We start from the raw sequence: 27,393 nt of genomic DNA on the forward strand, positions 1-27,393 counted from the left end.
GCGCAGTGGCTGGAGCTACCCGCACAGGGGACTTGCCTGGTGCCCCTCAACACGCCCCTTCCTCTGTCAGCATCTCTGCCCCCTCCCGGTGCACTGGCACCGCAATCATTCCCAGTTCCCGTGCACAGAAATAGAGGCGTGGGGCATCGGGGGCCAGAGTCCGCCAGGAGCGGGGGTGTCCACGTGGCCAGCTCGCGCCCGCAATTGCCTTCCTCTGCCCGAGGGCACGAGGCATTGAATGGCAAGTGCAAGAACAGTTCTGCGTGACTGCGAGTCAGCGGCGGTCAGCGGCAGCTTTTGCAATTCTGCGGCGGCCGCTGTCGGCCCAAGGCGGAGGGCCGAGCGGGCGGCGGGCGGCGGGAGCGGGGGCGGAGGGGAGCGCCGCGAGGCCCCGGGCGCACGCGCGGGCCGGCCGCAGGGCGGGAGGGGCGGGGGCGCGGGAGTCGGGGGCCCGCGGCGGAGTGCGCCTGCGCCGGGCTGCCGCAGGGCCGGGCGGGGCGCGGGGCCGGGGGCGGGGCGCGGGGCCGGGCGGGGCGCGGGGCCGGGCGGGGCGCGGGGCCGGGGGCGGGGCGCGGGGCCGGGCGGGGCGCGGGGCCGGGCGGGGCGCGGGGCCGGGCGGGGCGCGGGGCCGGGGGCGGGGCGCGGGGCCGGGCGGGGCGCGGGGCCGGGGGCGGGGCGCGGGGCCGGGCGGGGCGCGGGGCCGGGCGCGGGGCGCGGGGCCGGGGGCGGGGCGCGGGGCCGGGGGCGGGGCGCGGGGCCGGGGGCGGGGCGCGGGGCCGGGGGCGGGGCGCGGGGCCGGGGGCCGAGCGGGCGGCGCTCGCTGCGCTGACGTTGAGCCGCCCGCGGCCGCCCCGCCTGCAGGGCCCGGGCTGGCAGGGCTGCCGCGCTCCGCCCCCTCCCTCGGAGGACGCCCGGACGGAACCGATCGCGGCTGGTTTGAGCTGGTGCGTCTCCATGGCGACACGCCCGGCGCTATAAGTAGGGGAGCGGCGGCGCCGGGCTTTGTCAGTCCGCTCAGCCTCCGCCGCCGCCGCCCCTCTGCCAGCGCTCCGGCGCCAGCTCGGCCGGCGGTCCTCCGCGGGAGGGAGCGAGGCGGCGGCTGACGGGGGCGGCGGGCGGTCCTGCGCGCTCGGCGGCGGCGGCGTCTCCATGGGGTCGGCCTGAGACAGCCCTCGGGGAGGTGAGCAGGGCGCGTCCGCGCCGTGGGGGCGCCGCGGGGGGACGGCCACGTGTGTCCGCGCCGGGCCGCGCCTGCCGGGGCACGTGGTCGCAGCGCCGGCCGCCGGCCCCTGACCTGGGAAGTCGCTGCCGCGGGCTCCCGGCTTTCCCGGCCGAGCGGTGGCGGCCGCCTTCCCCGCGGCGCGGTCGCCTGTCCCCAGGCGCCCCGTCCCCCGTCGCCCGGCGGAGCGGCGCCGCGGCCGCGGGGTTCTGAGCCGGAAGCGGCGGGAAGGCCGGGCGTTCCGTCGACCGCGATGTGTTTAAAAAACCCAGGTGGCCAGTCGGGTGGCAGGTGCAGGGGGGGTGGGGAGCGGGCCGAGCGGATGTCGGGCGCCGCCGCCCGGGTCACACGCGTACCATGATTCCGCTTGGTCCTGGAGGTTCCCGGTTCTGCGTTTGCTGTGTGCACGGGGCCAGCGACCCGACAGAGACCCCGCGGGGCGGCAGCTGGGGTAGCCTGGCAGCAGCCGTGAGACACGCGTGGCCGGCCGCCGCTGGAACGTGTCCAGTTAAGGAATCTTTGAATGACTTCGTGATTTGTGAAAAGCCTGGACAATGAAGATCCCAGTGCAGGAGCAGAGCTACGTGTAGGAACCAGCCCCAGGGATTTCCAAACAGGCTGATTGTGTTTGAGAATCCTAAGTAATTGGTGCAAGTGCGGGGAGCAGAACCTTTTACAAATTTCTGGGGAGAACAAAGAACGTGTTGATTTTATTTAAACCTAAACTTAGGCGTAATTTAGTTGACTTGTGAATTTTTTTCAGTTTCTGTTTAAACTGGTTCCTAACTCTTAAAACATTACCCAGTTGGCAGCAAAGACTTACAGCAGAAAAGTGCTGTCTTGTGCTAATCAATTCATCCTTTTAAGTGACTTAGCTTATACGGAACACCAAAAGGTGTTCTTGGGTGAAACATCTCTATTGCAAATAATTAAAATAAAGCTTCAAAAGACACAGGAAAGCAATACTTCATAGTGATGTATTAAAAAGAAAATCTTCCAAGCTTAAGCCTGAACATTGCCTTAAAGATATTTAACAAGACCCTAACTAATCCAGTCTGTCACCACTTGAGCCTATTTAAATGTTACTTATATGGATAAAATAGATTTGCTGACCCAAATCTATTGCCTTGCCCTAGGGGTGATTTAGGAGGTTTGACAATGCCAAAAAGTCGCATTAGATCAAACTTTCAAACAAGTTCTGCCATGCATGGGTTTGGATTTATGGCAGGTCCGTCTCCCTGGGCCTCTCATAGTGTCCCATGCCAGAGCAAGGTGGCCCTGAACCATTGCCTCGCCTCTGCCTGTAGGCTGCAGGCACTGAAAAGGGTTGCACAGTGGAAAAGAAGGCTTTATACCTGGCAGAAATTAAATAGGTTTAAAATAATTTTAAGATAACTGTAATTCACCAATGTCACATTTCATGAAGGCCAAGGACAGTGGTTCTGATTGTTACGAGCTTTATTTTTGCTTATTCGTGATTCATTTATGCTTGCTTGTTTTTGTTATTCATGAAGTTTGCCAAAAATTACTCTCCTCTGATTATCATTCATAGCTAAGCAAATATTAGAGTGCCTGTTGGGATTCCCAGAATTGCTAATTTAGTAAGCAACACTGGTTCAAGAATGCTGATTTCTGATCAAATACAGCAACTATAGTACATTATGTTGATTTGAAGATGCAGTTTTTAAAAATACGTGCTCTGCATGAAAATAAGCTCATAAAATTCGCAGGAAACATTAAGAGCACTCAGTAAACTCAGCCTGAGACATTTCCATGATGCCTGTTAATCGCTAAAAATTATTCTGTGTAAGACTTAGTAAAAGTAGGAAATAGCAGGCTGTTTAACTGGCAACTTTTAATAATTGCTATAATGCTGTTTTAAGTTATATAATACTGGGTCTTATAGTAAAATAAGACCAGGTCTTATTAAGTTTTTGCTCCAAAAGACACATTAGAGCTGATTGTCCAGCTAGGTCTTATTTTCCAGGAAACACAGTAAGTACAGAAAAGCTTCTGAAGCCTACATTCTGCATTTTTTAGCATGAATGTTTGAAGTGCTTATTGAAATGTACAGTACTATCTATAGAATTTTAGTGTGCTGCTTTAAAAAAATCTGAAGTGTTGAATCTGGTGTCCTCAGATAGTGTAGAGGTTTATGGAATCATGTGACTAAGACCTAGGAGTAATGGGATTCCCAAACCCAGAGAGTGAGCTGAGGTGCTGGAGTATGGAGTAGCCCTGCTTCCTGGGTGTGGTGTGTAGGGCCTAATCTTTCCATCTGTGTTCCTAAGGTGGACAGCAGCTTCTGTGTTTATCGGGACATTTCCACTGCTACGTCGAGTACACCCATCTTTCAGCAGGACTTAGAATTCCAGGAGAATTGCCTTTGTGAAAAGCTGGCAATAATTTAAGTGCTATCTTAGTTTTCCTTGTAAGTATTCATGGTTGTTGGGGGCTAATCTTGTTACCTACGAATTGTTAATACTAAGTATCGCTAAGGTTTCTGAAGTCAGTTTCTCTACCCTGTTTGTAGTTTGTTGTGTTTCAAAAGAACGTCCAGAAACCATGAACAACTTTAGTAATGAAGAGTTTGAGTGCCATTTCCTTGATGAAGGCTTTACTGCCAAGGACATTCTGGACCAAAAAATTAATGAAGTCTCTTCTTCCGTAAGTATGTTAATCCATGCTGGCAGTGTAGCTGGAGAATGCCGCGCAGATGAGTGGGAAACTTAATGGGGTCTTAGGGAAATGTAATGGAACTCAGTGTCTTGTGTGGGAATTTAGATTTAACTGACTGTGGATCATCATCCAGTGATGGTAGTGATATTCATGTCAGTGACTGGACTAAAACAAGTAGGACTCATTGAGAATGTTGCACATACTGTCAGGCAGCGAATGCGTCCCTGTGACCACTCTTACTGTAACTGTAGGATGATAAGGACGCCTTCTATGTTGCGGACTTGGGAGACATTCTGAAGAAACATCTGAAATGGTTAAAAGCACTTCCTCGGGTCACCCCCTTTTATGCAGTCAAATGCAATGATAGCAGAACCATAGTGAAGACCCTAGCTGCTATTGGGACAGGATTTGACTGTGCCAGCAAGGTAAGCAAAAAGCAGCAGCACGCTGAATGATTCTGTCATGTGGCCCTGGTGTTCCCAACGGGGCAGATCAAGTTGTGTTTCTGGGATGGTAGATGTTAAAGAGTTGGGGGGACTAGAGGGACAACTTCCCATGTCTTTCTGTTTCTTAGCTGCATATGTATAGTGTAAATACCTCTTTTTCAGACTGAAATACAACTGGTGCAGAGTCTTGGGGTGCCTCCAGAAAGGATTATCTATGCAAATCCTTGTAAACAAGTCTCTCAGATAAAATATGCTGCCAATAATGGAGTCCAGATGATGACTTTTGATAGTGAAGTCGAGTTGATGAAAGTTGCCAGGGCACATCCAAAGGCCAAGTGAGTTACTCCTCCGTGTGACGGCAGGTTCAGATACGGGATCTCGATCGTCAAACTCAACTTGCCAGTCCTTAGGTTTTCTATACTTAGTAAGTTACCTGTGTAATTTACTGGGTCAGAGACCAAGTAGAAAATAGCTTAACCCCTCTTGATAATAGAACCATATTAGATGGGAACCACAGAGTAACAGCCGAGGATTCTCTTTGTATTGTAACCATGTCTGTAAATGATCTTGTCATGTAAAGTTGATAGGCTTTTCTTGCTTCTAGGTTGGTTTTGCGGATTGCCACTGATGATTCCAAAGCAGTTTGTCGTCTCAGTGTTAAATTTGGTGCCACACTCAAAACCAGCAGGCTGCTTTTGGAACGAGCGAAAGAGCTAAATATTGATATCATCGGTGTCAGGTGAGATCTTGGTGGTTAGAGGCTAAGATAATATTAGACGATGCAAGTTTTACAGGTTTTTTTCCCACTGTAAATAGTTACTTTCAGAAATAACGTATTCTCCTTTCTTATTGCCCCAGCTTCCACGTGGGAAGTGGCTGTACTGACCCTGAGACCTTCGTGCAGGCCATCTCGGATGCCCGCTGTGTCTTTGACATGGGAGTGAGTATATCTAAATCCCAGGTGGGGGTGGGGACAGGGCTGACAGTAACTAGTTATCCTGTATTACAGAAGCTTACACCCATTTGCTGGATACATTTTTCGTGATTTGTTATGAATCTGGCTGTTTGATTGACTTAATTTTCTTGGTTCTAGGCTGAGGTTGGTTTCAACATGTATCTGCTTGATATTGGTGGTGGCTTTCCGGGATCTGAGGATGTGAAGCTTAAATTTGAAGAGGTATTTCATAACAAAACTACAATATACTGTAGCTATTTTAGCAAAATTGTGTTTAACATTCTTTGGTTTTTCTAAACTAATATGAGTCAATTGTCTTTAAAAGTCTCGGGAAACAATTGATTACATTAAGAAATGTTGCTGTGGAAATAAAAACTTGCTGACTTTGTCACTTAACATTGTCAGTTGGTCCTGGACATTTTTTTTTTTTTAATGGGATTGGCCTGTGGAGTCCTGAGAACCTGCCAAATCCCTTTTCTTTCTTTTTTTTAAAGGAGGGCGCAGCTCACAGTGGCCCATGAGGGAATTGAACTGGCAACCTTGGTGTTATTAGCACCACGCTCTAATCAACTAAGCTAACCAGTCACCCCGGGTCCTGGACTTTAAAGAGAAAGGATGTATAACAAAACCCAGTTGTACCACAGGCTAATTGATATAAGCAAGAGTTAAGTTCCTGTGGCTTCTCATCAACATTATAGCAAAATGACAACATTTAAATAAAGTGATGCAATTTGAGGACCTGCTGTACATCATTATGCCAAGTGTACTTGCCTAGAGTTTGTATTTCCTCTCCTTAAAACCTTTTGAGTGTTTAGTCACTACGAAGCTAAGAAGCCGTTCGTTGGATGGTGCTCAAGTTTATAACAAAGATGACATTCTTATTTATTAAAATTATGTGAAGTTGGCAGAATAGAAAGTTTTATTCTGTTGGCATGTGGAAATATTAAGGCACTTTGATACCTCATAAGTGGTCATTTGTTTTGTACTATTTCATGAAATACCCAACCCATAACATCCTAAAAAGGATAGAAAGCGTATCCGGAGGGGAATCAAAGTAAAACTATGGGAGTATATAGGCTGGTTTTCAGGGAGATGTTTATTTTTATTTTTTTGCTGCTGTTGCTTGATAAGACCTCTGCTGATGGCTGCTCTTAAATGTTTTTATGTCATGTCAGAGCACTGTGCTCTCCTCCCTGTGGTTCCCCTTCATGGCTGACTGTTCCTGTCTGTCTGACTCTCGTAGATGGTCAATGTAATCAACCCCGCACTGGACAAGTATTTCCCGTCAGACTCAGGAGTGACAGTCATAGCTGAGCCAGGCAGATACTATGTTGCATCAGCGTTCACGCTTGCAGTTAATATCATTGCCAAAAAACTCGTATTAAAGGAACAAACAGGCTCTGATGGTAGGTATATACAGGATTGAATCATTGTGTGTGTAACTGAAAGCTGGTGCAGAAAGTGGTAATTGAGACTAATCTGCTTTCTAGATGAAGATGAGTCGAGCGAAAAAACCTTCATGTATTACGTGAATGATGGAGTCTATGGATCGTTTAATTGCATCCTCTATGATCATGCCCACGTGAAGCCCCTTCTGCAGAAGGTACCTTCTGGTTATAATACTGTATGTGAGAGTTAAGGTGATTGGTCTCAACAGGTGTAACTAGGTGTGTTTCCCTCAAATGTAGAGGCCCAAACCAGACGAGAAGTACTATTCCTCCAGCATCTGGGGACCCACGTGTGACGGCCTCGATCGCATTGTTGAGCGCTGTGGCTTGCCCGAGATGCAGGTGGGCGACTGGATGCTTTTTGAGGACATGGGTGCTTACACCGTCGCTGCCGCTTCTACTTTCAACGGGTTCCAGAGGCCGACCATCTACTATGTGATGTCAGGGCCGACATGGTTAGTGACAGTGCATGTGTATGGGCCTGACAGGAAACTGTTTTGCTTAGGTTTAAGTACAATGTTTCTTTAAATTTATTCTCTCTGTATTAAGAATATATGCTCTAGAAAATTTGGGAAATACAAATGGATGAAAAAAAAATCTTTCCAATAGTAGTGGTTTGTGTTTTCAGATTTCTTCCTAAGGCATAACCATTTTAGAAGACTTGTTAAGACATTTCTATGTAATGAGAATGTCTTAATGAATCATGTGATCTCTGGTTTCCTTATTACCGAGAAAATGGTTCTGAAGAATTGCTTGCTTTAGAAATACATTAAATTGCTTCCTGATGACACAGTGACCAAGGAAGTAAATAGGCTCATGAATAAGTTATTCGAAACTGCTGTTATGGATGACTCAGGATTTCTGAATATGCCATTTTTCTCTCTCTCTTTCTCTTCCTCTCTCTCTCAGGCAACTGATGCAGCAAATCCAGCAGCAGGACATCCCCCCTGAAGTGGAGGGGCAGGATGTCAGCGCTCTGCCTGTGTCCTGTGCCTGGGAGAGTGGGATGAAACGCCACCCGGCAGCCTGTGCTTCAGCTAGTATTAATGTGTAGACGCCATTCTTGTAGCTGTTACTGCGAGTGTAGCTTGAATTAAGGGATTTGGGGGGACCATTTAACTTAATTACTGCTAGTTTGAAATGTCTTTTTCAGTAGGGTTGGCACAGATGGAATAATATGGAAGACTAGGAGATGGGGTCACTTATCTGTGTTCCTATGGAAACTTTGAATATTTGTTTTATATGGATTTTTATTCACTTTTCAAACATGCTACTAAAAAGTGCCCCTGAGCTCTGCTGAGCAAGCGTTTGTAGCTTGTACATTGGCAGAATGGGTCCGAAGCTTGGTGTTGTGACCTGTTTGAAAAATAAAGTATCTTGAAATAACTAGGCATTGGGAGATTTTCACAGCGTGTCCATTGCAAATGGCTCACCTTGAATATGTTTTACAAGTGGGAATTGATGTTTTTTCCCCCACGTGCTGAGAAAATTGTCCCTGAGGACTTAGGAGTTAATGGTTTTTGTTATTTTGAAACTTCCTGGAAACACCTTTCTTCCTGTTAGGCATTTTCAGTTCAAGTCCATGAGTCCTGTATCAAGTTTGCTATGGATTCTCACAGGAATAGTGGATCTAGCCCACATGCAGGTAAAAGGAAAAGGACGGATGAGACAGGCCGTACCCTGTGCTGTTGACAGTGGCCGACGTCTGCCTTGGTGGTTCAGCCCACCCCGAGTGTCCACAGGGTGGCTGAGTGTGGCATGCCCGGAGCCCTTTGCTAATTAACGGGCTGTTCCTGGCGTTGCCAGTGCTCCGGGAAGGTGCAGTGGGCCCTCTGAGCCCTTCCTGCAGAGTCTAGAGACATTCCCTTCCCACCTTGACCTCCTTCCCAGGACAAGTGGCAGTTACAAACAAGTTAGGAATGTAGTACGGCATTTGACTGGCAACTTATTTTAATAAACGCACCAATTATTCCGTGTTACAGATCTTTACCTTCTCGGACCTTGACCACTGGCCTTTTATGTTTTCTTATTCAACTTGCACCCAAAAAAGTAGCAGGCTCTCTTGCTACTTAAACCCTAAAAGGGAAATTGTGAATCCCTGTGTCCCTGCATAGTGAGGAAGGGAGGCCATGTATGAGCCAGATGTCGCTCTGAGAAGCCACCAGCTTCATTTAGAGGGACGTGGGAAAGCAGCAAGTGGTATAGATTGGCATGCTGTGGCTTTATAGATTGTGGAGTAAATGAAGCCCTCCAGTTAGAAAGGAGTTGAGGGGAGTGACCCCGGTATCCTAAAACGCCGCCTTCCCCCAAGGCCTGGGCCCCACACGGTGGACACTGCATTGCTATGATTTCTGGTTCCCTCTTCCTTGGCTGCTCAACCAGACGGGCTTGTCACCAGCTCTGGTCTCTCTCCCTGGACCCAATCATACGGTTTTAGTTGGCAGAATGTGAATAGTACTTCTCAGGAGCCACAAAGAAAACAGGCTCTTCCCAGAGGAGGGGAGGAGAGAACACTAACAGTCTGCCCCACTTCCTGTGAGCACATCCTTTTCTGGTTCCTGAGGATCCGATGCCCACCACTGATACTCAAAGGAATTCAGAGTCCACCCAAAATGTGAGGTAGATACCAAGCCTACAATCTTGGTAAAGTAGGTCTTTGACTTAAAAAGACAGAATTAATAAGACTCACTTAGGGAGCATCATAAAATACAGATTGCTGGGCACATCCCAGACACGGGGTGGGGACAGGCAACTGGGTGGCCACTGGAAAAAAAGTAGCCCCAACGCACAGAAAACCAGTCAATTCTAGATGAGAAGTATAACAGTAGACCACAAAACTATTTTGAAGTAAAAAAGGCGAAGCACAAATGGGGAAAAACTGGCACATGAAAGGAGCTAATTTCTTCATATTAAAAGTCAGTGATAAGGAACAATTCAATAGAAAGGGGGCAAAACATGACCAGGGTTTCAAAGAAAACCTTTTAAAAATGGCGATTTTCCAGCGCATATTAAAACCATGAGAATGTCACCTGTCAGATTGGCAAAGATAAGCGATCCCTAGCTTGCTGGGTAAGCAGGCATGCTCGCCCACGAGAGATGGGAAAGTGGATTTCAGGAATCACAGAATTTGGCAATATCAAAATAATCCACGTTATCTTTGAACCAACAATTCTAAGATGTTTCTGAGAAACCCGGTTGTCATGGTGGCACGTGGCAAAAACAACCCTTACGCACATGCAGAGGGCGCTGATGTGGTTACTGGAACGCGACGCTGCGTGAAGGACGCTGCGTGAAGGGCATGCCGACCTGAGGGACCCATGTTGGAGGAGAAGCTGAGTGAGGAGCGCTGTGGACTGCTCCGGCGTCTGTGCAAAGCAAACCCAGCTTGCGGTGTGTATGCACATGCATGTGCACAGAACATTTCTGCAAGTACTGACAAACAGGAGAAGGACGCCCAAGGAGGAGGGTGCAGACTGACTTCATGTGCACTTTAAGGCATTACTGACTTGAAAGGAATTTGAATATACGCCTCCAGGTGAGGAAAGAGGTTCAGAGATTAAGTCCTGATGTCAGATGACTCCCATGTCCCCTCAGTGCTTTTCCTAGCTCACCAACGTGCTGCTAAACCTGGGCCAGTGGGCTAGGTCAGGGACCTGGGTGGGATTGGCCAAGACCTGCTCTTCAGCTGTATAGGGCCCCCGGGCTGGCTCATGCCACCTAGCTCATGAGGCTCCCACTGGAACCAAGGGCAAGAACATTCATGCACTCGAATTGTGGCAGGTCAACCCCTACTTCCCCCAAAGGTGGGGCTTTCTGCCCTGTCAGGAGTCACCTGGGGTCAGGGTCAGACCCTGAGTGCTGGACGTCCCAGCTATTGCACTGCCCCTCATGGACTAGTCTGCACCAACGGCTGGGCCAGAGGCTACAGACAGACCACCGTCCATGCCTTTGGCCGCCCTCTACCCTCCTGGCTAACCATCCTTTGTGCCACCTTGCAGTTGGCACCCACTGGCCTACCCAGGCCTCACTCAGCTTGCTTTATAGTCATGCACTCCCCTGCCCCTCACAATGACATGCATTTGTCACTGCATTTTTATGCAAATTACCTATGATGGTGACCTTGCATTTCTATGCAAATTCTGTCCTTAAGTGTTCTTCGGTAATTCCCCTGCTGGCTGGGCACCTCCTGCTAGGGACCTTTCCTGGCTGTAATCCCATACTTTCTTCAGTGTGGGCCGTCCAGTACTGGGAGCCCTCTCTGGGCCCTGCTGGAGGACTGACTGCCCCTGCAGGTGACATTGGCCTTTTTTAAATCAAAGGTCTCAAGGAGTTTTGGCACCTGGGGCTGATCAGCAGAGTTCAAGGTGGGGGCTCTGACCTCTGTTCCACCCAGTTTGACAAATCAGGTTTCAAGATCAGATGTCATTTGAAGAAGGTCTTTGCTGAGTTCTCCCAGCCTCTTTTTTAACAAATGGATAAAGCCCCCACAGGCTAAGTGACCAGGCTAAGTGACTCGTGCAAGGTGAGCCAGCCAGTTAGCAGGACCTTAGAATGACTAGGCCTCCAGCTTCCCTGGCTCCTGGCCACTTAACAAAGGAAAAGAAGCTGACAAGAATGAGCCTCCTTCTCTGTCCCCCCAAGGGCGGGGACACAGCTCCTGGTCTTTGCTCTCTCCCAGCCTCACTCCCTGCCCTGGGCAGCAACAGAGGGTGTCCCCAAGGACCTGTGGCTCCGAGCCCTGCAGAGGTTGGCACTGTGAGCTGCAGTCGGCTGAACCCCGACCTGCTAGGGACTGGGGTCCCCACCCCTTCGTCCTCCTCAAAGGGAGGCTGCCGAGTGCCTATCCGGCAGGGTTGTTGAAGCAGAATTGGGGAAGCTCAGAATTCCATGCACTGAGTGAAAACACCTGGAGATCCTTGCTGCTATTTTTGGGAGCAGGCGGATTCAATCCATCCTTATTGCTGACTAGAATGAGGAGGGTCAGGTCATGACAGGACATGCTCTACCTCTGGTCACAGGGGCTACTGATGTAGAGCTTTAGTATATGGGTGACTTTCCTCAGGCTGAGGTCTTGGCGAAGGCTGAGCTGGAGCGCTGAGGGCTGGGCTAGGCTGAGGATAAGACTTTGAGCATGAGGGGTGGTTCCACCAGGAGGGCCATGGTGGAACTCCTCTTGCCTGGGGAGGGGCCTGTGAGGTGGCCTGGCTCCTCCAGCTTCTGACCTGCCCAGGGCCTGAGCAAGCTCAGCTCCATGGCTTGACAGGTAGGGTTGCCAGATACAGCAAAACAAAATATAAAATATTGGGGTGGCCGGTTAGTTCAGTTGGTTAGAGCCCTATCATGCGGGGACTCTAGTCCCGCTCCCCGCACAAGAACGCAGGATATGGTGAGGCCAAAAAGGAACACAAACAGAGCCATGGATAGGGGGTTCATACCACTATTTCTCTCCGGCAGCTAATCGAGACACGGGAAGCAGGAGCCACACAATCTGCAATCTGCCGTCCGCTTCTCTGCCAACCAACCAACCCACCCACCCCACTTACTAGCTGCAATCGCCCTTGCTAGCCTAGCCACGGCAGTTATACCAGTGGCCAATGGCTAACCGGTAACAGCTGACGGCCAACTAGTCACAGCTGACGGCCATCTACTACCCGAGCCAGCACCTTTCTACATGAAGCCGAGAGCCTAGAAACTGCTCTCTGGGACTCTGTCCCCACAAGCCCAGCGTTCTTAACAACAAGGTTGCAGGTTTGATCCCCACATGGGCCACTGTGAGCTGCGCCCTCCACAACTAGATTGAAACAACTACTTGACTTGGAGCTGATGGGTCCTGGAAAAACACACATAAATAAAAGTTTTTTAAACAAGCTTTTAAAAAATAAAATATTGCATAAGACATATGAATACTGAAAGATTATTTGTTGTTTATCTGAAATTCATACTTAACTAGGCACCCTATTGATAGGGTACCAGGGTACCAAGTTACCAGGAGCCCAGCTTCAGATTCTGTGTGCTTTGTGGCTCAAAGAAAATCAGGTGCTCCTGCAGGCCTCGGTCTCTTCATCTGTCAATTGGGACAGGGACAGAAAACTCTTAATATATAAAACAGGCCCACGCTGCTCCAAAATCAGGCTCTGGGAAGCCTGAAGGATCTGCTCAGCTAAGCCTGGGATGGCCCTCCCGGCCACAGCCACCAGGGGGCAGCAGCATCTAGAGCTTGAGGCTTCTCTGTGGGTCAGGTGCCAGGACCAAGTTGTCAGTCACTTAATCATTCATCCAACCCTGACAGAGCCAATCGTGACAGAAGGCTTGTGGGGTTAGGAGTGTGGCCAGGCTCAGAGGGAGGTCCAGGGCCAGCCACATCAAGGTATCCAGGGTTCTGAGAAAGGGGCTCCAGGCAGCCTTGTCCACAACCAGGTTGCTCCCGCCAAAACTCTTTCTGAGCCCCTCCTGGTGAAGCTCACGTCGCAGCCCAGCCCGGGCCCTCCTACCTCATTCCCAGTGAATAGCTGGTGGGTCCCAGCAGCCTGTGTTCTTGCTGCCCCCTGCCTGTTGGGAATGGGTAGCGCACTGCCTAGCCACCTCCTAAGGTACCCACCACACCTGGCACCCACCTGCCACCACTTCAGCCCTGGACGCTGCTTACAGCCTGCCCCCCACCCCCTGGCTATTTGGGCAGAACTTGGCCTCCCCACTGAAGCGTGAGTGCTGTGGGAAGCAGAGGGTGCTCCCCGTCTATCCTCCACCCACTAAGCCAGCCTTGAGGCCAGGGCTCAGGTCCCACTTATCTCCGAATATCAATACCAGTGTGGCCCCATCTTTGCTCAGACAAGTCTGTGCTCTTCGCATCTCAGGGCTCCCCGAAGGTACCTGGTATCTAGAGAAGCCAGGGGCCACTCGCAGCCCTCGTTCTGAGCCAGAGTCAGAAGGGCAGACCCTAGCCCATAGGGGGGCTTTGCACTCCCCCAAAGCCCCACGTCCCCCTGCTGCCAGCTGACATGCAAGGTCACGTCCAGCATCCATTGCTCTCTGGGCCCCGTCTTACCCGTAGGGAGAGCCTAGTCCAGAGTCACTTGGCCAAACTGGGACTGGTGTAGCCAGGGCCCATGTAGGAGCAGTTCCGGACAGCAGGGCTGGGCCGCATGCTGATGCGTTCATTCGTTCACTCACTCATGGCCCAGCTCCTCATTCTAAGCCAGGCCTGGCCCTGGCTCTGGGGGTGAAGGGGACCAGAAGTGAACGGATGAGGTCAATGAGGGGAAACTCCATGAGTGAGGGGCACATGGGGAATGTCGGGAAGAGTGGGGACAGCTTTTGGAGGAAGGGACATTTACACAGTCTTAGCAATGGCCTGGTGTAGGGCTGAGACGAAGTTCAGGGAGGCCGCTGTCAACCCGTTAGGCCAGGAGCAGCGTGGGTGGTGCACAGCAGGAGCAGAGCTGGCCCGGGCGGGCTTAGGTTCCCCCACCTGCCAGCTGGCCTCAGCTACCAGGGCTGCCACTCAACACAGCCTCACACGTGTCTCAGGAGCTGCCAACCCGTCAACAGAGGCGCAAGCTAGATGTTCCAGACCCTCGATGCTGAGCTGCACAAGGACGTGCCGGGGTCTCCACCCGCGCCCTTCACACGGGACACACTCCAAACGGGATCCATCCCACAGAGCCGTGTGTGCAGACAGCCAGTCATATGCCCTGTCCGTCCTCCAACATCCAGACGCAGAGACCACACACACACACACACACACACAGTAAAGGGGTGGTGTCCTGGGCCAGATGATCTGGCTAGTTCTGATTTTGCCACTGATGTCCTGGGACCCGAGTTAGCCCTGAGGGGTCTGGCCGGTTGCTAGTGGAGTCTGGGAGTTGGCGATGGGTCTGTGGGGCAGGTCCCTTCCCTTCCCTGGCCTGTTTCCTTGTCACCTGCAGGGGGAGCAGCTGCACCATGATGGCCCTTGTAAACTGTAAAGTGCGGTAAGAGCAAGACAGTGATGCTGGGGAATGTGTGTGTGCAGGAGGCACAGCCAGCTCACAGGCAGGAGAAAATGGCCTCCTCTGGACCTGGCCACGATGGGATCAAATGTACCCTTTCAGGACGCAGGAGGGCGGGTGGCAGGCCCTTGGAGAGGGCCCCCTTCAGGTCTTGGCTTCAGGGAGGCCCACCCCCCAGCTCATTCCCAGAAGCTGCCAGAAAGAGCTCACAGGCAATGGAGGGGAAAGCCCCACTCTTTGCCTTTCCTCCCCTGGCCATACACTCACGCCATGGCTCCTCTGGCCCCTGGCAGTGCCCAGCTTGGCCACACCCCAGGCTCATCCTCCAGAATTTTTGCTCCATAAACACCCCTCGCTGCAGACCAAGGCTCACAAGCTCCCTCACCTGTGTCTCCATATCCAATATCCCATGTAGAGAGCCCATTGGTTCTGCTTCTCTGGAGAACCCTATCACAGTGGTCATTCTCATCTGTGCCCACTAGACAATGTCCCCGTTTGTAGCACTGCAACCCTCCCCAGCAAGCACTACTGATTAGACCTTTGCCAGTTCCGGTTCCATTTTTATAAAATTCCAGCCCCTCAGTGGGAGGGGAGATTCCTCCAGGCCGGGCAGAATTGTCAAAGGTGCCATCTTGCCTCTTTGTAGCAAGTTGGACCCACCCCCAGGCCACCTGGCCTCACCCTCCCACCCCGCCCGATGGCGCTGCCTGTGGCTGTGGGCACCTCTGGAGTTTCGCCACGAACCAGCCCCTGGTTGTGCCACTGGCTTGGAAAACACTTGCAGATGGGCTCATTGTTTCTATTCAGAGGCATGTCTTAAAAGATATTAAGATTACTAAAATCAACAAAATAGCCACAGTCCCTGACAACCTGCCATGAGTCAGGCTCCAAGCTACAAGCTCTGCATACTTACCTTGATCACCTGCCTCCCCTCATTGCACCCCTTCTACAGGTGAGGCTCAGAGAGGTCCCCCGACAGGTGGGCAGGTGTGATAGACACTGTTGGCACCCACCTTGGAAACAGAATCCCAGTCTTGTTCATCCTTCCCGGTGCCATGCCCTTTGGGGGAGGCAGGCCTCCTCAGCCAAGGGCTCATATTGACTGGCCAGTCACGACCACCTCATGGTCCTGGCCAAGGCCTCGCCTGGGTATTGGCCAATGAGAAGTGAGGCTCACGGGGAGGGAGAATTCTAGAAAGTTTTCCTTCTCAAAGAGCAGAAGACAGGGCGGCTTCTCTTCCTGTCTATGGAATGCTCCCTGTCAGCTGTACCACCCAGAACGGCAACAGCCCTGTGGGGACCCTGAGAAGACAACTGGAGGACAAAAGCTGGCTGTGAGGCTGGACAAGGGTGCAGGGGGGGAGAGCAGTGAAAGGCACCTGGGGGCTCCTCAGTGGTGCTCTCAGCTGCTGAACCAGCCCCGACTACAGCGTGCTGCCTCTGGACTTCAGGGCCAGTGAGACAGGCATCCCCATGGCTGGAGCACCTTCTGCTGGGTTTTCTGCTACTGGGAAAACCCAGAAGTATCTCAATGGCCACAGGCCGAGAAACCAGGTTCTGCCCCCAGGGCCCATGCTGACATCCTTGGTCCCCACTCTGTCCTCACTGGGTATGTGCTGACCTGCTGCCTTGCTCATTAGACCACAGGGTGGATGGATGGAGGGAGGGACGGAGGGAGGGAGGTAAGGAGGAAGTGTCACAGTCAAACCTGCCAAGAACAGCCATCTTTTATTTCCACACATATTTCCTGGCATTAGGCTGACACTGAAGTACGGGCTGCACAAGATTTATAGACACAGTGAAAACTAGGAGGGGCACAGGAGGGGCCGAGTTTACAAACAGCATCTCCACCCGCTGAATGCACCTTTACTGAGAGCACTGAGGGCCACAGGAAGCAGAATGGGGCTCTCACAGGCCAACACAAAACTCAGAGAATTCTGTTTATTTGAACATTTTAATACAGGAAATGCCAGACCAATCAACAGGACAAACCTTACACAGACACCTGCGGTCACCACGTGGATGGGAGGGTCGCCACGGCAATGGGCACGCATGCATTTCCTTTTGAAACGCGCAAATTGACTGCATAAATACCACAAAATAACCAGGCTCGGAAGGGTCACAGGCCACAAGGGAACCACGCTTCAGAGGCAATCAAGGCATTAAATACGGAACCTACACGTGACATTTCACTTCACCATACGCATAATTTACATATTAAAAGAAAGGAGACCACAGTATATATACGTGCGAGCGGCTTTGGTCAGAGAAAATGAACGAGCTAGGTGGAGCCATGCACGGGGAGGGCTTGCCGTCTACTCTCCCTCCATTCTTGTTCCCACCTTACCCACAGTAACCTTGCAATCACAAAATAAATTAGCTGGCCTTAGCGCCATCTTAGGAAGTCCCACCAGTGTCCTCGGTGGTGTCCTCTGGGCTCCCTGTGGGCAGGGACGTGCCCTGGAAGCGAGAACACTGAGCCCTGCGTGTAAACATCCCCAGGAGTCACCCTGGATGGGACTGGGGAGGGGGTGGGAGAAGGCCAGGTGGAGGAGGGAGGTGCAGCCACAGGGCCAGGCAGGTGCCACGGGTCACCTGGCCTGGCCCGGGAGAGCAGAAATGATTGAAGAGGCATCCACTTTTGCAAGCAAAGCTTAAACGGCGAGACAAGCCTGTGTTTCTCTGTAACTGTCCAGACGCCGGATCCCTTAGAACTGGCTTGCACTGCTGGGGTCACACTGTAACAATCGGACGATGGAGGGGTCGCTCTTGGCACCTTTAATGAATTCTTCCAGGGACAGTTTGCCTGTGGGAGGGAGGATGGGAAATGGGAGTTAGCCATGCTCACCGTTCTTCACCTTCACCTTCACAGAGCATGGGGATAGCACCCACGTCAGAGCCGCCCACTCTGGCTCTAGCCTTAAGCTTTCCTGAGGCTGGACACTGTCCAGGCGCCACTCTCTTTGAGGGTATTTCTGGAAAAACCCATTTTGCTTTCACTGCTCACTGCAGAGCACCAGGCAACTCAAGGACACACCCAGTACGACTGTAGTAATTTAAATCCTTTTAGAAATCACCCCATGCATTACTAAAGAAAGGTGTGCCTTGTCCAGAAAGAGCATGGTCTCTGCCTCTAATCCATAACTGATCCAGGGCTGAAGGAGCCCAGGGTCCCCAGGGTCCCTGCCCGGGGTGTGAGTCCCTGTCGGTCCAGCTCTGCTGTACACTGGAGGCAGCATAAGCCTGCTGCTCGGGCTGGGAGAATCGCTTTCTGTTTCTGTAGCATTTGCCTCTTGGGGTAGGTGGAGGTCTCGAGAAAGGGTGGCCAGGCTGAGGGTCCAGCTGGTACCTCCCTGGGTGCCTCTCTCCTGCCCCATAAACTGTTACTCTAGGATCCGGAGAGAGAAAAGAGGTTTTTAAATTAAAGTGTTGTAGAAACATGAGTTCCAGAGGAACTGACGCTAGTGACAAACACATGCTCTCCCCCGGGGTCCCTCTCCCAGGGCATAGCTCTGGGACGGGACCTAGGTTTGAAACAGACTCTGTATTCGGGTGGCTTGTGCCCTGGAGCCTGCTTCTCGCCTCTGCTGAGGGGTTCTGCAGCTATAAAGAGGAGTAGTGACATTTACCCGGGGACAGATGTAAAGGGAACACAGGAGCTCGAGACCCGTGCCCAGCCCATTGGAGGAGGAGCGGGCATGAAGCATGGGAAGGGCTCTGGGTCTGCCGCCATGGGCCAGCTGCTGACCTTCCCACGTTTCAGCACTTCATGTGCAGAGCGGGACCATAGGAACACCCATCTCAAAGGGCCACGGGGTGCATTAACGGGGAAGATGCCTGTGAGGGCTTCAGTCCAGGCCTGGCCTGGAGGACACACTCAAGTTAGGAAGCTGTTGCCAGGAAGGCAGGAGCAGGCAGCAGACGACGGATACGGCTGATTATTAGGGGCCTCCCGCCTGCCCACACGGAGAGGAACACCCCTTCCGGTGTGTCCCTAGCAGGGGGGCAGGCAGGCTGGTCCCACAGACTAAGCATCAATGCCCAGGCTAAGGGAAAGATTGGGAAGGGAGGGGACAGCCACCCGCCCCAGGGGAGAGGGTCCCCAGATCCAGCACTGATGCAGAGTGGTGCTTGGACTTTGCTTTTCTCCACGCCTCGGGGGGACTTTTACAGGCCACTCCTCAACCCCTCAGCGGGGATGGTTCTGAAGGCACCGCCCCTTCCTCCAGGGTCCGGACAGAGCCACGAGGACAGAGCCAGGAGGCAGGCTCCGGGCTCCCTGACTGAATCCTGGCTCTTCCCTCAGCACAGCCATACGGGCTGGGCGAGGCCAGGGGTGGGCGGGCGGGCTGGGGAAGGCCTGAAAGCTGCAGAGGGTCAGGCAAGTGTCCCAAACACATCTTTCCTCCTAGCAGTGTCCCACAGACGCGCGGGAGCCCAGCACCCTACCATCATTGTTGGTGTCCATCTGCCTGAAGATCTTGTCTGTCCGTTTCTCTGGAGTGGACTCGTCCTCGGGCATCTTCATAACAGAGGACACCATTTTGTAAATAGCCTGCAAAGGGGCACATGGAAGTGTGTGCTCAGACATTCTGGAACATTCCTGGGTGACTGGGGCAGGTGTGAGCTTCCACCCAGCCTACATAACAGTACAGAGAGGTCCGGATGCTCATCGACCTTCAGGTCCCCTCCCCGGCTACAAGAATGTCCCCTGCTACTCCCAGTAACGTGGGTAAATATCACAGATGGCAGGTTGGACAAAGGAAGCCAGACACATTTCTGTGAAGTTCAAGGGCAGGCAAAACGACTCCACTGTGACGGCTGGAAAACGGGGGGCGGGGGGGATGCAGTCTGGGGATGAGAGGTGGCAAGTGCTGGGCTGGTCACTCCTCAGGCCACTTGCTGCTGGTCTAGGAGCTCATGGGGTTGACACCCTTTGCTCAGACTTAGCCCTGACGCTCCTTACAGGCAGAGAACACCTCTTCTGAGGAATTCTAGACCTGAACCACCCCAGGCTCCAGGAGTGGGGGCACTGGGGGGGCTCCAGGGAGCAGTAGCTCTACGGTCCTCTGCTCCCCATCATATACCGAGGCACCTGGTAAAGTGAACAAAATTCGGTTTCTTTCTGGAAAACAGCCTCACCTGCCAGAGCTGTTGATAGGCGTGCAGGTGAAGAGAGGGGTCTCATAAAGTGGTGTTCTTCCTGTGCCAGAGCTCATTCTGTGATCACTAATGTTCCCGTTTTACTTTATAATCGCATGTGCCTGGGGACATCACAAGCTGTTTGTTGCATGCTCAAACACGGGGACTCACAAAGGTCTTGGCAGGTGCCTTCGGCAGGTGTCAAGGGTTCTCTCGATTACTGTAATTTTCAGCTCTGTTAATTCTTAGGAAATCGCCTCTGAGCCTCAGATTTTGTGACATGCAGAGAATAACCCCCACGCAGGGTTGTGGAACCCAAACCTGATCAAAGCGCTGAGGCCGGACCTGACGTAGAGCACGCAGCTGTGATCATCACTCCTGGCAAGGGCCCGCCCCATCAGGTGACCACGTGCACGGGAGGGGGACAGGCAGCGACCCGGCCGAGAGCGAGCGCAGCCGCAGCGAGGAGAACACGCCGCCCGGTGGCCCCGGTGGCCCCGCAGGCCCCCCCCCCCGGGAGCCGGCCCTACCTGCACGATCTCCAGCATCTCGCTGCGGCTGATGTAGCCGTTGCCGTCCAGGTCGTACATGCTGAAAGCCCACTTGAGCTTCTGCTCCAGCTTGCCCCGGGACGTGACGCTCAGCGCGATGATGAACTCCCGGAAGTCGATGGTGCCGTCGCCGTTGGTGTCGAAGGTGCGGAAGACGTGCTCGGCGAACTTGGAGGCGTCGCCGTAGGGGAAGAAGTTGGCGTAGATCTTCTTGAACTCGTCCACCGTCAGGTGGCCGGTGGGGCAGTCCTTGAGGAAGCCCTTGTACCACTCCTGCAGCTCGTGGTCCGTGAACTCGGTGTTCTCGCGCAGGTCCTGCAGCACCTCGGGCCGCAGCTTGCTGTTCTGCTTGCCCATGGTGGCCGCCGGCTACCCTGCGAGACAGGGGGTCAGTGGGGACATCGGGCAGGGGCAGGGTCTGGCTCCCCGTCGCCTACAGACACGGGCTGCGCCCAGGGCGGGAGGCCCCATCGGCCCGCCACCGAGCACCGCGGCGTGAGCCCCTCCAGGACCCCCTGCGGGAAGGAGGGCCAAGACGCGGGGCCTGCGCACTACAAGACACACTCCGAGAATGTGGGAATGTGAGAAACAAATGCACCTTAAAATCAATGGGATGAGGTGTATTGGGACAGGTGACCATTGGGTCTTGTACAAGACTTGAGGATTAACCCCTCACTCTCACCACCCTCATCAGCCCCAGGCAGAGTTGCAGCCCGGAACTTGTGTTCTGGGCAGTTCTCTCTTTTGGGCACCTCTTCTGTTTTTATCCCTCGGACAGGGGTAAAAACACCAGGCCCCTGTGTGGGTGCGGTTCCCATAGGCCTGGAGGTAAGACTGGGCCTGGGAAGAGATCACGACTACACATTAATACAACTTTTACCCGACTTTCTGTCTCTAACAGTAACAGTAAATGTGGTTTAATCATTCTGGAAGCATATAAAAGACTAGACAATAAAAAAAATGCTTCCTGCCTTAGTCCCAGAGGTAACCACTTTGAACTGCTTCTACCTTATGAATTCTAAATAGTATGTACCAGATCCGTTCCGAAAGGTAGTAAGTGTAGCTCACCGATTCTCTCTGGCACTTGCTCTTTCTTCTTTGCCCCCTCCCAGGGTTTATTATTTTTATACGTACACATCACTGTTTTTACTTATCTTTATAACTTTAAATTACACTTAAAGTTCCTTTCCTAACCTCTGGGTAGGGCAGTTGGCAATATCTTCCAAAGTTACAAACACATTCACTTTGGCCCAGCAAGCACACTCCAAGGACCACTTCTAAAGACCCTCCCACCTGTGCAAATAACCTGGTGCACTGCCACTTTCTGTGTCATCCATAATTATAGACCACCCAGGCGTCCACCATTATGTACTGATACGAAATCATCTTCAAGATGTATTTTTAAGTGAAAAGAGAAATGTGCAGAATAACATAGTTTGTAACCATTGGCAAAAAAGAGAGAGAGAGAGAGAACAACATATATGTGCATGTTTTGTATCTGGAAGAACTTATTAGGAAATGATAACATTGGCTAGAGAAAGAGCTGGGTGACGGATAAGGGTCAAAAGGGGGATTTTTACTGTAAATCCTTTTGCAATTTAAAAATGTTGAACTCTGTATGTATTATCTATTCAAAAAATAAATACACAAAAATAAAAATAACCAAACCTCTATTTCTTGATCAACTTGAGATGGAATCTCTCGATTCCCTCTGTGTAAAAGCAAGCTATTCTGCTCTCCCCCTTACATCCCTCCTCTTTCCTTCCACATCAGCTTCTGCCGTTGGGAACCACAACTTTTACATTGTCAGGGTTTACAGTCTCAACTTTCTGCTTTACTTATAGGTTGATCCTGAAAAGTGGATAGCAGCAAATCTCCACGTAACTTGGCTGTCCGTTTCCTGGTGAGGGATCAGTGAGTGAAGGAGCCAGCACTTGAACCAGGTCTGTCTGGCCTGGTCCCACGTCTTGCTGCAGGCAGCCAGGGAGACGCGGTCCAGAGCAGGGCAACGTGGTTACGAACATTGCCTTCAGTGGACCACCTTTGACAGTCAATGGAACAGCCTTTCCTTTAATTAGCATTCCTGCACTTTTCATCATGGATACAAGCTACTTTCTGTGCAGTTCTAGCCTCAGAGAGCTCAAGATCGGTCCTCTTAGAATCCATTCGCCTCACCAAAAACCAAACTGCCACTCAGAATGACGGTATCAATTTGCTTCAGAGCACTAGCAGGTGCTCTGCTCCCCAAAAGCCCAAGCCCAGGAGTGCAGGCCGACCTCGACACGGCATGACCTCAGGGTCAGGTGCCGGCTGGGTGCTCGGTGGGAGCTTAGCACATGCCAGTCCATGGCTTCTAAGTGCCTGGGGATGCAGGTCCTGGTTCTTAGGGCTCTGGGCTGCTTATGGCACAGGTACACACACATGGGCATAAAAAAAATGACACGAAGTGTGGGCTCCAAGGAGGAATCATTCATTCCCATGGGGGCCTAGGCAGTTTGCCTCGGAAGGCAGCATGTGGGATCAAAACCGAATGATGAGGACTTCAAAGTCCACGGGAGGTTCGACCCCCACAGGCCACCTCTAAGGATCACATGGCAGATTCCAGGAACTGGGAAGGTAGGAGTCACGCTTGGCCAGGCTGGCAGGATGCAACGTCACCTCCATCTTGGAAACAAAGAACTCTGGCTTCTGTGGGGCACGTGCTTGTCTGCACGGGTGGGCTGTGACCTTTCCCAGGCCCTTGCCAGGCCCAGGTCCATGGGCAACCTGAAGGCCACCAAAGTGCTCCCAGCCTGTGTCCATCTCTGCTCCCTCTCCATGACTTGTTCACCAGGACAGTTGTACAAGATGGCCTCCCCACTGTGACTTCCATGGAGCCACGAAGTGGAGCCCCTGAATGTCAAGTACAGCCCCACATGCACTCCCAGTCACACCCTGGGCCAGCCTCTGTGTGCCCGCCAAAGGCTCGGATGAAATCGTTAAGAAGAACCTCCTTTTAGCTTTCTCCTGGGGGCTCACGGCCCGAAGCAGGCGGCCTCACCAGGGATGGGGACGGTGGGGTGCTGCATGTGTGGTGACCCCTGTTATTAATTAAGCCAATGAACCGGCCTTATTGACCATTGGCTGGCTAGGGAGATGGCTAAAAGCAAACCATTGTGCAAAGACAAAGCCACCACTCCTATTTCCCAACAGAAATGGCCCCCTGGCCCTGGCCATTAGGCAAACACCGCAGCCTGCATTTACCAGAAAATCTTACTTTCATCTCCAGTGAAAGATGGGTGTGCCGGGGGAGGGCAATGCATCAGGGTCAGAGCCATCTCTTACTTGGCTTAAAAAGTTTCACCACCAAGCAGGGCTTGGATCAGACAAGTAACAGCCTTCTGAGAGCGTCAAAGACGACATTAATTCACAGTAATGGGAAAATGGGGGAGAGAGGTAATGTAGTGCTTACATCTATTTTTCTGATTCTCAGTTATGCTGTTGTTCTGAACATGCTAAATTGTAAAAAAAAAAAAAAGAAAAAAAAGAAAAAAAGGAAAAAAAAGTAAACACATGTAGCTGGGGGGCCCTATGGAAATATTTAACCCCAAGTCGGTACTGCTTGCAAATTAAAGCCTTTTTAATGGCACAGTTTTGTCAGCAGCTCAGGGAAGCTCCTGGGAACCAAGTGCTCGACTGTCCCCTTAATCACAGCTCAACGCTGGCTGATGGCATGGGTCCACATTTCATCCCATTGCTCTAAAACACTTTCACCAAGTCAGATCTCTAAAGCTTGCTGGGCCAACCAGACTTAGAAATACTTGGAGGAAAGATGACGGGAGAGGTGGGGGGAACTAATCCCTTACCAAATGCCAAAGCTCAGGATGAGGCCATAGGGGTGTCTGCCGTGAATATGAATTTCAAGGGACCAGAGGGCTCATTTGAGATGAGCACTTGTTCTGTGTGGGGTAGAACAGGACAGTGAGGGCAGAAGGGGTGGTTGGTGCTGTTTCTCAAGCAGTACCAGACCCTCTACCTTCTCCTAGTGACCCTCTGGGGGCTGAGCTCTGTCCTAGGGAGAGAAGGGGCTGGCTGCATTGGTGTCCTTCTTTCCTCTAAGTAAGCAGGTGAGAGGCAAGCCTCCTGCAGCCTTAGCTTCTGGTGCAGCTGCTCCAAGCAGGAACCAGTCGGGTCCCAGAACGGGGTCTGTGACAGCGACCAGGACCCAGCGCAGGGAACAGCGCGCTGGGCGGACGCTAGAGGGAGCTGTGGGGCAGGCTCCCCAGGTCCTGAGCTGGAGACCCCGCCTCCCAGCTACTGACCCCATCCATCCCTGCCACGCCTCTTCCACGCGGCGGCTGCCTCCGTTTCTCCATCTAGAAGCTGGATCTGTCCAATAGAGTGACCAACTACCAGTCATAGAGCTAGTGAGCACTTAAAATGTGGCCGGTCTGAATTCAGATACATGCCCTAAAAGTAAAATACACATTGGACTTTGACGGCTTAATGTGGGAAAAAGAATGTAAAATACCTCAATATTTTTTCTATCCTGATTACATGTGAAATGATAAATTACACCCTGTGAGATATAGTGGGTGAAATTAAGCATGTTAGGCACATTAATCTCATCTCTTTATTTTTACTTTTTAAAAATGTGGTTACTGGGCCGGCCTAGTGGCTCAGGCGGTTGGAGCTCCGTGCTCCTAACTCCGAAGGCTGCCAGTTCAATTCCCACATGGGCCAGTGGGCTCTCAACCACAAGGTTGCCGGTTCAACTCCTCGAGTCCCGCAAGGGAGGGTGGGCAGTGCCCCCTGCAACTAGCAACGGCAACTGGACCTGGAGCTGAGCTGCGCCCTCCACAACTAAGACTGAAAGGACAACTTGAAGCTGAATGGCTCCCTCCACAACTATTGAAAGGACAACAACTTGACTTGGGGGGAAAAAAGTCCTGGAAGTACACACTGTTCCCCAATAAAGCCCTGTTCCCCTTCCCCAATAAAATCTTTTTTTTAAAAAATGCAGTTACTAGAGACGTTAAAACTGCACATGTATGTGGCATTGTATTTCTAGTGGCTGCTCGGCCCTGGGACACTGGATGTGGGGCCACCAAACAGGAGACTTCAAGTTCATTAGCACCCCGTTTACAGGCCCAGTGCTAACTGTAACCCAGCTGGGAGAGGTGTCCTCACTTCTTGGTGTTCTTGAGTGAAAACTAATGGTGTGTAAGCTTCTATTTTCAGCAGCTTCAAGAACTTTGCCAGAAACCAGCTGCTATGAAGACTTAGGTCTGGTCCCCAGTAAAGTGCAGCCTGAGGGGGAGGGGCTGCAGAAAGGGGGGTGTTCTGCCCCTTCCTTCACAGACAAAGCCCCTGAGTGAGCTCGGGAGGGAGGAGGTTAGAACACCTCTAGAGCTGACAGTTTGTGGGTGTGCCTAGATCCAAATCCAGCCCGCTGACTTCCAGGAGCTCATTTCCATGGGGCTTCCTGAAAACCTGCCGCATCACAGGTTTACCATCTGGATGGGCTCCAGACCTGTGGTTGAGAAATTCAACGGGAAACCCTCCTGACTTCTGTGCCCATCCCCAGCAGCTTAAAATCCCCACGACTCCCCGAAGCTTAAAAAACAAAAAACAAAAGATGAGGGGGAGGAAGGGATGCAGGCCAAGCAATGCACAGAAATTCCTTCCCCATCTTCAGCCATCCTCCGTTTCCACTCTCCCGAGGTTGAAGTACCCTAAATGAGGCTCTGGGGAAAGGAAGAGGTAGAGAAAAGGAAAGAAAAATCCCCAGAAGAATGTTCTTTCCCTTGCAGAAATGGCTAATGCAACAGGAAGAGGATTTGTGGGTGACTTTTCGCACACACCTTGTGCCTCTCAAAACAGTGGTTCATCCATGTGGCTATTGGCTTCAGCCACCCAGCAAACTCCTACCCATCCAGCAAAACCCAATTCAAATGTCACCTCCTCAGCGATTCCCAGCCCCCCTACAAGGGCTCTTCCCTTTGCATTCCAAATTTCTTTTTACCTATTTCTATTAGGACCCCAACTTTTATTACATTATTTACTATGTTTTCACCTCATTCAAAGGTGAGCTCCTTGAGGAAAGAGAGTACCTCATCCGTAAGAGAACCTGCCAGTAGGAGAACCTGCTAAGCATATTCTAGCCTCAAGACTTTTGCATTTGCAGCTCTCTCCACCTGGCCTGGCCTGCTCTTCCTTCACCTGAGGGTCTCCCTCCACATTCAGGTCTTGGCGAGTCTTACTGGGGACACCTCCTCTGAGGAAGCATCCCAAATAGCACCTGCCCTCACGCCCCAGTTTATTACTGTAGGGAAGATGTTGAAGAAAATTTGCTTTCATTGGTTGATGTCAGCTTTTGTCTATTAGCTTTTATCTGTTCCTGCATGTGAGGTGATTTCTGTGCTGTGATCAAGGATTGAGTAAATTCCCCCTTTGGTCTCATTCTCCCGAGCAGGGGAGATATGAGATGAGGTTGCTTTTCTGTTCCCCTTTGGTCTTATTCTCCCAAGCAGAGGAGATGAGATTTTTTGTTTGGTCTCATTCTCTCGAGCAGGGGAGATATGAGATGATGTTTGCTGTTCTGTCCGTGCTGTGAAGTGATGGTTAGCTTAGGGTTAAAGAAATTCTTGATCAGGGGTGGAGAGAATTCCCTCTTTGTTCTGTCTGTTTCGCCCACATCAGCAGATGAAGTGAAGAAGTAGCTAAGTTATATCAGGACGATGTAACAGGCACGTTGCCAGGCTTTGGAAGACCTTGGGCTGATTGTCCCAAGAAACAACAGTAGGTATTGCTTATCCGGATGAATTGGCCCTTTGGCCGGATGGGCAGCATGCATATCAGTAACTGCTGGACCCTCCCAGAACTGGCCATTCCAAGAGGGGGAGGCAGGAACAAGAAACTTGGCTCTAAGGTGCATCTGAGAAAATATATAAGACAGACCTCAGTTGGCAGTGTTATTAATAATT

The 27,393-nt window shown here is 51.8% G+C and overlaps 2 protein-coding genes across 13 annotated transcripts in view; one reads left to right on the forward strand and one right to left on the reverse strand.

Annotated features, from left to right (window-relative positions):
- The first annotated feature begins 784 nt into the window (after positions 1–784).
- On the forward strand, positions 785–8,137 carry ODC1 (ornithine decarboxylase 1). 3 transcript variants are annotated; one of them, XM_081069397.1, is made up of 13 exons: positions 960–1,180; positions 1,599–1,805; positions 3,511–3,650; positions 3,753–3,886; positions 4,150–4,323; positions 4,507–4,679; positions 4,949–5,083; positions 5,203–5,284; positions 5,438–5,521; positions 6,543–6,705; positions 6,790–6,902; positions 6,988–7,202; positions 7,657–8,137. In XM_081069397.1, the coding sequence occupies exons 4-13, from the start codon at positions 3,785–3,787 to the stop codon at positions 7,799–7,801; spliced, it is 1,386 nt and encodes a 461-aa protein (XP_080925523.1). In that variant the 5' UTR covers positions 960–1,180; positions 1,599–1,805; positions 3,511–3,650; positions 3,753–3,784; the 3' UTR covers positions 7,802–8,137. The 3 variants fall into 3 exon arrangements, with proteins under 3 accessions (XP_080925524.1, XP_080925522.1, XP_080925523.1); XM_081069398.1 differs by lacking the exon at positions 1,599–1,805 and having other exon boundaries at positions 785–1,180; positions 3,733–3,886; XM_081069396.1 differs by lacking the exon at positions 1,599–1,805 and having other exon boundaries at positions 860–1,180.
- Positions 8,138–16,438: 8,301 nt separating this feature from the next.
- The window catches only part of HPCAL1 (hippocalcin like 1), a 90,703-nt gene continuing 79,748 nt past the window's right edge, over positions 16,439–27,393 (reverse strand). For 6 of the 10 annotated variants that reach the window (XM_081069027.1, XM_081069029.1, XM_081069030.1 and 3 more), the window contains 3 exons: positions 20,408–20,802; positions 19,185–19,290; positions 16,439–17,541 (listed from right to left, as the gene is read on the reverse strand). In XM_081069027.1, the coding sequence (XP_080925153.1) occupies positions 17,444–17,541; positions 19,185–19,290; positions 20,408–20,785 (582 nt within the window). In that variant the 5' untranslated portion in view covers positions 20,786–20,802 and the 3' untranslated portion in view covers positions 16,439–17,443. The remainder of the gene's footprint in view (positions 17,542–19,184; positions 19,291–20,407; positions 20,803–27,393) is intronic. The other 4 variants (XM_081069034.1, XM_081069028.1, XM_081069035.1 and 1 more) reach the window with 1 other exon arrangement.

This window comes from Rhinolophus hipposideros (genome assembly GCF_964194185.1).
Source record: "Rhinolophus hipposideros genome assembly, chromosome: 12".
Lineage (NCBI taxonomy): Eukaryota > Metazoa > Chordata > Mammalia > Chiroptera > Rhinolophidae > Rhinolophus > Rhinolophus hipposideros.

What these genes read in the sequence shown, in the direction of transcription:
- ODC1 (XM_081069398.1), top strand. Translation starts at nt 3,785, where the DNA reads ATGAACAACTTTAGTAATGAAGAGTTTGAGTGCCATTTCCTTGATGAA. An exon ending in TTAATGAAGTCTCTTCTTCC is followed by an intron (nt 3,887 to 4,149) that starts GTAAGTATGTTA and finishes CTGTAACTGTAG; the next exon opens with GATGATAAGGACGCCTTCTA. An exon ending in TGAAGCCCCTTCTGCAGAAG is followed by an intron (nt 6,903 to 6,987) that starts GTACCTTCTGGT and finishes CCTCAAATGTAG; the next exon opens with AGGCCCAAACCAGACGAGAA.